Here is an 11,062-nt window from a genome sequence, read left to right as displayed (position 1 = left end):
AGATGGAATTGGATTTCGAGAAAGTGCATCAGCATTAGAATTTACTTTACCAGGTTTATACATAATATTGTAGTCATACTCGTTTAATCTAATTCTCCAACACATAATTTTAGAAGCTGGATCTTTTACATTATCCAGCCAGATCAACGGCCTATGATCCATAACTAAAGTGAATTGCTGACTGGCGTTAGAACAACCTAATGTATCAGCGGAAAGGTGAAATTGGTAAGGAAATTTATTGATTATTTCTAAATGCTAACTTTCTCTATTTCGGTAAGTTGCTCAAAATTGAAAGTTTCTATCAACTGAGCAAATCGCTGTGCATGCGCATTTGATCGATTTTGGTTAGAGTCCATTTCTCGAGATGAACGTTGTGCAGGGTTCCTAAACTCGAAATCCTCTAACTCAACAGGGAGTACATTTAGGACAATTTTATCAGTGGTGGTATTAATTACAAATACTTTCGTATACCCATTCTCTTGAGCTGCCAAAACCTCCCCCATATAAACCCCTGGACCAACGTCCATTCTTCTTATATATCCCGTTTCATTTTTATTCTTTACAGGGACTGAAATTAGGACCTTAGTGCGTGGAGGAAGATCGAATGATGTAAATGCTGAAGAAGATTGTACCTTTTTCCCAATTCCAAGATTATTCGGAAGCTTGTCTCTGAATACCACCGTAGCATCCTGTTTCTCGAGGAAGGAAACCCCAACGATTTCAGTTTACTTTATTGGAAAATCATTATCAACGACTTGGAAGTTAATGGGGATTTGATTAATAGGGATAATAACCTCACCACAAGTCTGAATCATTCCCGGACAGATTCCAGTAAGATTAAGAACAATTTGTGTATTTATTACTGCGTGTGGATTCAGACCCTGTAATTTAATTAAATTTAATAGTGATCCAGTGTCTACAAGGAAATCGGCATAACCATCGCAGAAAAATCCATGTTCCAGTCGAACTACTGAACTACAGAACTAATGAACTGGGCTCTGAGAAACTTGAACAGTGGGCGATACAATGGTATCTACGCGCGCAGTTAAGGGTTTCCCCTGCGATGCGCTTGTTCGATGGCCCCTGTTGAAGTTTAAATCCTGTGAAGACTCTGCGGGGGAAAATCCGGATGTCCTGAATTTAGAAGGCAAATTTTATTAAAACACCGTTCCTCTGTATGTCCGCATTTTCTACAAAATCTACATCTAAGTGTCCTACGAACATTTGACTCTGCATTTAGCGAGTTTTTACTAAAACACCATTCCTCTATATGCCCGATTTTCCTACAAAATCCACATTTAAGCATTCTATGAACATTTAGCTCTGAATACGGTTTCTTTTGACTCTTGCAATGCTTACGCATGTGTCCCAATTGAAACACCTGCGAGCCGAAGTATCTACTACACACAATTTTGAATTATTACCAAATGAGCTTGAATTTACGGGCAACTTTTGAAACTCGAATTCTCTCGCCAATTTTGATGCAGAATTTATCATGGACTCCAAACTATCTGCCTGCTCTCTAATCATTAGCATTCTGATATTAACATTAAAGAAACCCCTCTTGAATCCCGAAATCGCAGATCTCTTAAGGAAAACCCTGACCCCCTCAGATTGCTGAAAATCAAAGTTCTCCTTTACCGCAGTGAGTCCCCATCCAAAATTTCGTTAACCCGTGCTCCATAACCCTCGACACTCTCCCCATTACCTTGATAAGCATTTTTAACTCATCGTAAATTCGATCTATATCAAAAGACTGCACAAAAATTGATTTAATTATATTTATTAGTTCCTCTAAAGTGTTCGGCTCGCAGCTGCCTGCAATCAACTGGTCTACATGCCCACATATTTTGTTCCGTATTAGAGCTAGTAAATTTATCCTATCCCCAGCCCTAACTCGGGAATTCGCAAGGTTACATTGTCTGATAAATTTTGTTAAAGAACTAGCTTGTGGAACTAGCTTTACCATCAAACATCGGGACTAGATCAGCGGCCATTTTTAACGGCATAAACGCAATTTCCGAAACACTCGAAGGTATTTCAATATTTTCAGTAGTAGACGTATTTGAAGATGAATATTCACTATTTGTACCCGAAAAAATATTTTCACGCAAAGCAACTTGTAACGGCACTTCACCCATTTCATTGCACTGTTCTACAATAGAAATCTGATTATTCGCGGAAAACTGTACTCCCATATCCTCAGTCTCAAAAGAACCACTACCACTCAAGGCTCCTCCCTTTCGCCCTTTTGGCATGTTTTTTTTACAACAAAATCCGAAAAATATTATATATTTACATGCATAAGCTTTGCGAGCGAAAAAGAGCAAATGTATATATATGTTCGCAGCAATCAATAATTCACCGATCCTTCTCCTGAATCCTCGTCCTGCGATCCTTTTCCTGAGTCCTCGTCCTGCAATGATCGTCCCTCGATCTGGTTCAGCAGAAAGACCCGTGGGCAAGGTGCATGTGATCAACGATTATTAACTTGCACGATCGTCGAGATCACCTTTTCCGGCATTCGCCCTTGCTCCTGGGGAAACCGTGCGGAAAACCCAAGAGGGATAAGATGCACTGATTCTAATGCCCCGAGTTAATAAAATTATTTAATGTTGGAAAGATTCCACCAGTATCACCAATTTTGTTGCGAGTCCGTGCGGTTTTATTTTTAAGGACTTAGGGTTTTTCTGGCGTTCACGCCACACGCGACAAGATTATTAGAACTGCGTACGACTTAGCCAGGAATAAGTTAATTTAAGATAAATTAAAAAATGTAATATGAACTTTATTATAACTGTTTAAATATAACTAATTTAACACAAAAGTTGAATTTCTTTACTTTAAATACAAGCTTTTACAATAGACGTCTATACTAGTTAACGGTCGCTATGCGAGTGAGTATTAACAAATTGTTTTAAATAAAATGCAATAAAAAAAAAACGAAATACCGTAAATTCAAGAAAATCGTAGTTGGCGTTAAACTAATTTCAAACAGAATTGCCAAACATAAGGGCTCGTTCACATTGCATAACAACGGGCAAACGGGTCTCCGCTGCCATCTAGGAGTGACATGGGAATTAATTTATCTTTATCAAAAGTAGCGATACGCAACACAGGAGACAAACTGGCGCCACCAACGGAAAGTAGGTGAACTACTAGATAGTTTTTCCCGTTTTTTCAGGCACAATAATGAAAAAAACATATAATAATTATGCATTTTGTAATCAGGGGAAGTAAATCTATCGTCTCGTCAAGCGTTTTTTGGAAAAAATTGAAAAAAAAAAATTTCTTGCATTGAAACGTATTTTTAGCATGTTTCAAAAGCGAAATTGCAAAATGTGTAACTATCCCCCGGAGCGGAATTTTATAAGGAACAGTTTAAACAAAAAATCAGACGGAAAGGTCGCTTCCTCGCCTTATAAAAATTTTCAACTAAATTTTAGATAAAATATCTTCATTTGTGAGAAACTGTAATAAATAAATAAATAAAATTTAGGGGTTTTTTGAGAAATCGTTCTGTACTGGTTGGGAACACTGCCCATAGATCTTCCTAAGTATTTGTTTTGACACACTTGCTGGTGTTCGGTTGTACGTGAAACCGGTGAAACTGTTAAATAATGGTATATTTATAAATTATGGTACAAAAAACAAACTATTAAGATATTGTTCATTCTACTCATAATATGCATAACGTTATGTTTTAGTTACCGTTGTCGTTATTAAGGACAGCTCAGAATCATCCTATGGTACGTTAGAAGAATAAAATTTCTTATACTTCAAGTAATATTTATAAATTATTCGACTAATGTAATACGATAATTTGTAGCTCGTCGAGCTAAAAAATGGAGAAACATATAATGGACATTTGGTTAGCTGCGATAGTTGGATGAACATAAATCTTAGAGAGGTTATATGCACGTCCAGGGTACGAAAACACTTTTAAAAAGTCGTAATCTCTTTTTGTCAGTATAAATATTCTTTCATGTATAATGTTCTTTAGGATGGTGACAAATTTTGGAGAATGCCAGAATGCTATATTCGAGGTAGTACGATTAAATATTTACGAATACCCGACGAAGTTATAGATATGGTAAAGGAAGACGTACAAATGAAATCAAGAGGACGTGGAGAAATGAAGGGAAGAGGACAAAATCAAAGAGGCAGAGGTAGTGGAAGAGGTATGACAGTACAATTGTGTTTCCATATTGTTGTAGCAATATTAATATTTAATTATTATTTACAGGCACTTTCGGTCGTGGTGGAAGAGGTCCAGCACCCCTTGGTCATGGTGGGGGTAATCAGGGGAGTAACAAATCTCAAAATAAAACAAGGACAAAATGAAATTTTGTTGTGCTATAATTTTAGTCCAGTACAGATCATTTTCTAACGAATGAATTATTATTTTTATATCTTATTCTTATGTCGCAATTAAGATTTTCGAAAGACAGATATTTGTAAAACGTGATATAAAATATCTATACTGAGAGTCACAATGTTATTATTATAATTTGATAATCGTTCACATATAAAGCAAATGAAAAGTAGATTTGTTTAAAACAAAAAAAAAATACGTATGTATCCCTAAGTAAAGCGCGATTAAAACGCTAGATAATATTACTTAAATTTGATAATAGGTTAGTAATTCAATATACAAATGATTATTTATTAATTACTTATCCTTTTGTTTTACGAGATATATATACAGGGTGCTCAGACTATTACTAGCCAGCATTTTTCTCGTAAATGGTACATATGACATAAAAATGAAAGAGGAAAAATTTATACTGTTTTTTATGTGCAATGTGACCAGGTATATAGATCTTTCGTATTTGTACTATTTTTGGAGAAATGAAGGTGACCTTTAGTTTTTTAGATGGAATGGTATATTTTTTGTACAAAAATATGGTAGAGTATCGAATTCTAAATGAAAAAGTATTGACCTTTATTAGCCCTAAGCCTCATAGGTAACGAGTCATTTCACTTTATTATTTGACAATTTGCTTAACGTAATATCAAGATGGAGATTTAACCTTGTCACAGATTTCCGTAGGGCAGTGATATGTACAGGCATGCAGCTCCTGATGAAGTGCTAGGTGACAGGGATGAAGTTTTTCTTTACGTAGAATTCCTAGTACACTTGTTTGAATCTCCATCTTGATATTACGTTAAAAACATTTTTCAAATAACAAAGTGAAATTACTCGTTATCTATTAGGTTTAGGGCTAATAAACGTCAATACTTTTTCATTTAGAATTCGATACTCTACCATATTTTTGTACAAAAAATATACCATTCCATCTAAAAAACTGAAGGTCACCTTCATTTCTCCAAAAATAGTACAAATACGAAAGATCTATATACCTGGACACATTGCACACAAAAAACAGTATAAATTTTTCCTCTTTCATTTTTATGTCATATGTACCATTTACGAGAAAAACGCTGGTTAGATAAATGAAATATGAAAATGAATTGTTTATATGTATTAGAATTATTTTAATAAAAAATTATATTCTTTTACTTACAATTCATTAGTAACGAGGGAGTTTAATTTAAAAAAATTAGGATGCGAGAAATATTATAGATTATTTATAAAAAGAGATATTTATTTCATTTACACGAAATAGAGGACACAAAATGTACTCTTGAATTTATTATACAATTCTTACTCGCTAATCGTGGAATAAAAGTTAAATAGTACTATACACAGTGATAACATGAATTGTTTATTGTAGCTATAAGAGAATAATAATTCGGCTATTATAATTCCAGTGCGTCACTTGTCTTGAAAGTTTGTTGGATGAATGAAAAAGAAATTGTAAATTCATACAAAATATGATTATACTGAACGTAGGTGGACAATGATAAGTTATTATATATTGTTCCGAGTTTCATGAACTGTAATCAATAAATATTATTAATATCAAAAAAATTGTTGAAAAATCGCAACAAAATTTATCAGTTAATCCATTTACCTTATTTTAATATTTCAAAGTTTATACTTTGGAAATAAATTTGTATTTATCGTCCTTCAACTAAAATGAAAAAAGAACTCATTAAACAATAGTACAAAAATAGTAAAATATTTCTTTTTAATCAATGTATCATATTGGAAAATTTATCGAAGTGGTGTATGAAAGAAAACTTACTATATGAAGCTAAGTCTATTTCATCTGGCAATTCTGTAATATTAACATCAAATCGCTCTTGGACGTCATTTAATATCTTAGCGTCACTTTCGTCACTTACTAACGTAATAGCAAGACCCTATAAATAATAATAAAACGTTTGTACACAATAATAGATTACCCCTTATTACTGAAAAATGTATTGATACATTATATTAAGAGATATAGACTATAAAATGTGTGAAATATACTAACTTTAGTACCGAAACGACCAGCTCTGGCTACTCGATGTAGGTATGTATCAGAATCTTCTGGCATATCGTAATTGAATACTATGTTTACACGTTCAATATCCATACCACGTCCAAACAAATTTGTAGCTACAAGAATGCGCTGAAAATGTAAGTATGATAAGTTATTATTCACACACGTTTATTTTAATGTGACATATTAATACAAAACGAAATAAAATCTTGTATCTAATATTTACCTTTTGGAAGTCTTTGAATTGTTGATATCTTGATAAACGTTCTTCCTGAGTCATTCCTCTGTGTATCCCAATAGCAGGAAAATTTTGTTCCGTAAGGAGTTGCGCCAAAGCCATACACCTTTGTACAGATTTTACAAAGATAACAACCTACAGGATAATTTAAGATGTAAACAAAATTTACAGTGATTTAAATATAAAAATAGCTGAGTAAACGGTAAGTAAACAATTTTATCGATCCCTATAAACAAACCTGGTTGAATTCAAGAACATCGAGTAATTCAAATAGCTTCTTGTTCTTTTCATTCTCCTTAAGTTTGACATAATGCTGTTGTAGACCATGCAATGTGAGTTTCGCTTCATCATCCACATAGACTTCCATGGGCTACACAAAGAATGTTTTTTACAAGATTACCTAATTTACCCTAACAACTGTTATACCTTGCTAATTTGTTAGACTCAATGTAACACTTTTTTTTGTGTTCTAATATATTAAACAAAAACTTCAAGTTACTGAAGAAAAAAAAATTGTTGGATTAAATGAAATTATTAAAAAAGAAATATTTTTGAGACATGAAATAACAGAACTATAAACGATAATTAAAGAATGAAACAAATGATGCGAAGATGCAGAGTATTTTATATATGTTCCAATTTCTCCCGCTTCCTTGATAAATGACAATTTCATGTCAGTTACTATAAAAAGAAAATGTATTAGACGATTTCGAGAACTTTTTGTACGTGGTCTCAATTCTTTGTTTGCACTTATTTTGTCGATCGGATTAGTCATACTGGTTACATACGGTCCGGCGACTTCCATCTCTGAGTAGTGCCAACAACGAAAACTCAGCGGTCACCCCAACAGAACTAAGATGGCGCACCCATGAATGTTCTCTGTCACACATCCGCTGGCCAACTCGATGCCAAACCTCTTCTCCCAAATTCTGGTATATTCAGAACGTGCCACAAAATTGGCCATGAATATTCTTGGTATGCTCGGTATATCACAAAACTTACGGCCTCTGAGATTCTCTAACATCGCGACTTAATTAGCTCATAAATCACAAATTGATTTAATGCTTTTGTTTTCATGTACAGATGGACACGTTCGAACTATGCGTAACACTTCCATTGCTTTCCATTCCAATTTCACTCCTATTAATCGATTTACCGACCTCCACTAGATTTTTGGCAAAATATCAAAACGTGTTGTTTTCAATTATAATAACATCCGAAACGCGAGTTAAATTATAAACATATATGCCACATGATTGCAACAATATTGTCGAATTGCTCGATTCTAGCTAATCCCAGTTTCCCACTCATCCTCTTGCATCTTCTTTCTTGCGCTCTTCTGTCTTCAGGTTGTCTTGAGGTCTTCTTAGCCCCCCACCCAAAACGAAAACGTGCTTTCGACGCTGTTCTAACTCGTTTAAAAATCTACCCCTCCCTTTGCACCTGCCTCGATCTTTACCCATACGAATGTACCAATTTTTTTTCCACCCATCCCATCCCAGCGTTTCCCAACATTTGTATAACGTTATATCGAACATTGCTTTTTAACTGATAATTTCAATATGCGGCAGATAATTAAAGTACTTTAATATCGAAGTTTGTAACTAAATGAAATACTTTTAAAGCATCGCCAACGTTATCTTCATTAATTTAGGAAACGACAGTAAACGAAGGTTTGAAGGTATCGTTCCTTTTTATGAGCAGATATTGTCATTCGGTAAATGGAGGGAAACTTTGGAGCAGCAACTAGTTACATTCAAGTCGCAGAACTTGATTGTTTTATCAAAATCCAAAGACATCGAGGGATTTTTGAATTGCTTTGCCACTTCTTCAAAGTGTTGTCTAACTAGCCTAACCCGCGGGTGCGCCGTCAACAATATTTATAGTATGCTCTGATCTTTGTCCTGGGTATGAATACAGGGCCAACGAAGTAGGAGCAATCGAAGATCGAAGTGAAGAGGAAGATTGGTTAATTACATCTTGCATAAATTTCTTGCAGACAGGACGTATCTCCTTGGATAATGTAGCGCTGAACATCATGACTTGCTTGCCGTGTGGAGTGCTTCTAAATATTTCCTGTACATCCCTACGCATATCTGAAAATGAATTTCAAAAATATATTATATATTTTATTATTTAATAATAATTATAAATGTTTGTAATTACCTAGCAATTCAAGCATTTTATCACACTCGTCAAGTATAAAATGTTTCAGGTGTTTCAGATTCAACTTCTTATTCCGTACAAGAGCAAGGATACGACCTGGTGTACCCACGACAATATGAGGACACGTGTTCTTCAGGACTTCTTCGTCTTTCTGAATTGGCAAGCCACCAAAAAATACTCCAACCTGTAATTTAAATACACAATTGATTAAATATACGATTTTCATGTAACTTTAAACTGTAACATTAAATATAAGAATCTTCGTCAGTGGTGGATGGTAGTGGTGAAAAGTGTCATCATTCTTTGCTATGATAATAGTTTCATCATTTGAAGATTCTTTAACGCTAATTTAATTGAAATACTATATTTTTATGTTCTAGAGTTTAAATAGTATAAAAATGAAGCTTACCTTTACATGAGGCATATATTTGCTAAATCTCTCATATTCTTTGCTAATTTGAAAAGCAAGTTCTCGCGTGTGGCACATAACAAGAACGTATACTTGGTTTTCTGTTAATTCTAATTGTTGTAGAGTTGCTAATACAAATACAGCTGTTTTCCCCATACCAGACTTTGCTTGACACAGTATATCCATGCCAAGTACTGCTTGAGGAATACATTCATGTTGTACTGTAAACAATATTTATGCAAAATTAATATTTCATTTAACAAGAATACAAAGTATTTTATGCAATGAACACTCAGAATGTTGATATATATCATTCATATAGAATCAGTTGTCCCTATCAAGATAACATCATTTTATACACAAATTATACCAGCACATACTTAGGTAAACTTGTAATGTGAAATATAATTTAATTAGATAAATTGATAATTACAATATGTGAAAGTAAAATATGTTTACCTTCAGATGGGTGCTCGAAACCACAATCAACAATTGCACGTAATATTTCAGGTTTTAGAAGAAAATCTCTAAATCCACTACTATGAATAGATACATATGTGCCTTTGACTTCCTTTTTAGCAGGAATATCCCCGCTTCCATCGACTACTTGTTCAGTCTGTTCCTCATCTTCGTAATCCAAAAGGTCATCATTATCCGCCATTGTTGTGTGTATTTATGAATTAGATTACTGGTGAAATTAAAGAATTAACATTATACATAGAAAAAGAATATTTATACAATTAAACATGTTTATTAACATCATAAAATTAAATTCCACTAGAGCCACTCGATCATACTAAATTTAATTGTTTTTTATTTTAAAACATCAAATTAACATTTTATAGTCTCAAGATATAATATACATTCCTCAATTATTTATTTTTTTATTAAAAATATTTGTGTGGTTATTAATTAGATGGTTATGTTATAAAACATCCTTTTGATTTCCACTTAATTAGAGTATAGAGAAAAAAGGGAATTCAATTTCCATTTAGAAAAACTATTGAATTAATTAAATACCAAAAGTACAATAACTGCTGAAATATTTCAACTATTCACACGAAAAATAATTATGCTTACAGTGCTTTTGTTATAAATAGATACGAAAGTCTCTTGAACACATTGAAACATAGTAAATCTGTTTCAACGTGCTTGCCTGCGACGATAACGATTTTTGTGGAAACTGTACACGTAACGTAACCGCCATTTTATTAGGAACGCTTAACATTCGTCGAAAGAAAAAAGTGAATATACGCCATAATTCAATTTCATTTACTACTAGATATTTCATTTATGAACGTGTACTAAGTACACATATAAACGCGTGTAATTATAATTTATAGAATTCATAATTTCAATATCTGCACCTGTACACGTTTTAAAGCATCACACGGCTACAAGATAAACACTTGCGCATCATTTAATTTTCACAATAAACCACAACCGATAATAAAATTAATAAATCGTATCGAAGCATTAGAATATTTTCTATTCAATTAAATATATTTTTCGAATGGATTGATTTACGATAGACAAATAAAATTGGATAACACACGATCGACCTTACCTCTGAACAAAACTCCAACTGACTCCAACAAACTGACGCTACGTTCACCGCCGCTACAAGCGGAACATTCATGAAGTCTTCCTACTTCCGGAAGATCGATGGTGCCATCTACAAACTAATTTTCTGAAAAATGTATACATATACGTACACCTGTATTACAGCTATTATGAAAAACATACGCTGTCTAACATTTAGATAAAAGTTTTAATTTAAAATATGAAATTGCACTTTTACGCGTCATTACAAAATAAAACCAGTTATATAAATATTTACTAACTTATAAATTT

The 11,062-nt window shown here is 33.4% G+C and overlaps 2 protein-coding genes across 2 annotated transcripts; one reads left to right on the top strand and one right to left on the bottom strand.

Annotated features, from left to right (window-relative positions):
- The first annotated feature begins 3,374 nt into the window (after positions 1-3,374).
- LOC128882558 (U6 snRNA-associated Sm-like protein LSm4) lies at positions 3,375-4,489 on the top strand. The gene is made up of 5 exons (XM_054134190.1): positions 3,375-3,623; positions 3,708-3,749; positions 3,830-3,928; positions 4,004-4,181; positions 4,247-4,489. The coding sequence occupies exons 1-5, from the start codon at positions 3,621-3,623 to the stop codon at positions 4,342-4,344; spliced, it is 420 nt and encodes a 139-aa protein (XP_053990165.1). The 5' UTR covers positions 3,375-3,620; the 3' UTR covers positions 4,345-4,489.
- A 1,219-nt stretch (positions 4,490-5,708) lies between these two features.
- On the bottom strand, positions 5,709-10,876 carry LOC128882557 (ATP-dependent RNA helicase WM6). The gene is made up of 11 exons (XM_054134189.1): positions 10,776-10,876; positions 9,668-9,896; positions 9,209-9,429; positions 8,800-8,983; positions 8,611-8,729; positions 6,872-7,003; positions 6,622-6,768; positions 6,387-6,524; positions 6,153-6,270; positions 5,979-6,038; positions 5,709-5,901 (listed from the first exon to the last, which is right to left on the bottom strand). The coding sequence occupies exons 2-10, from the start codon at positions 9,867-9,869 to the stop codon at positions 6,025-6,027; spliced, it is 1,275 nt and encodes a 424-aa protein (XP_053990164.1). The 5' UTR covers positions 9,870-9,896; positions 10,776-10,876; the 3' UTR covers positions 5,709-5,901; positions 5,979-6,024.
- Positions 10,877-11,062: the final 186 nt, after the last annotated feature.

This window comes from Hylaeus volcanicus, unplaced genomic scaffold (assembly GCF_026283585.1).
Source record: "Hylaeus volcanicus isolate JK05 unplaced genomic scaffold, UHH_iyHylVolc1.0_haploid 12078, whole genome shotgun sequence".
NCBI classification, from domain to species: Eukaryota; Metazoa; Arthropoda; class Insecta; order Hymenoptera; family Colletidae; genus Hylaeus; species Hylaeus volcanicus.
This window is presented reverse-complemented; position numbering and strand designations above follow the sequence as displayed.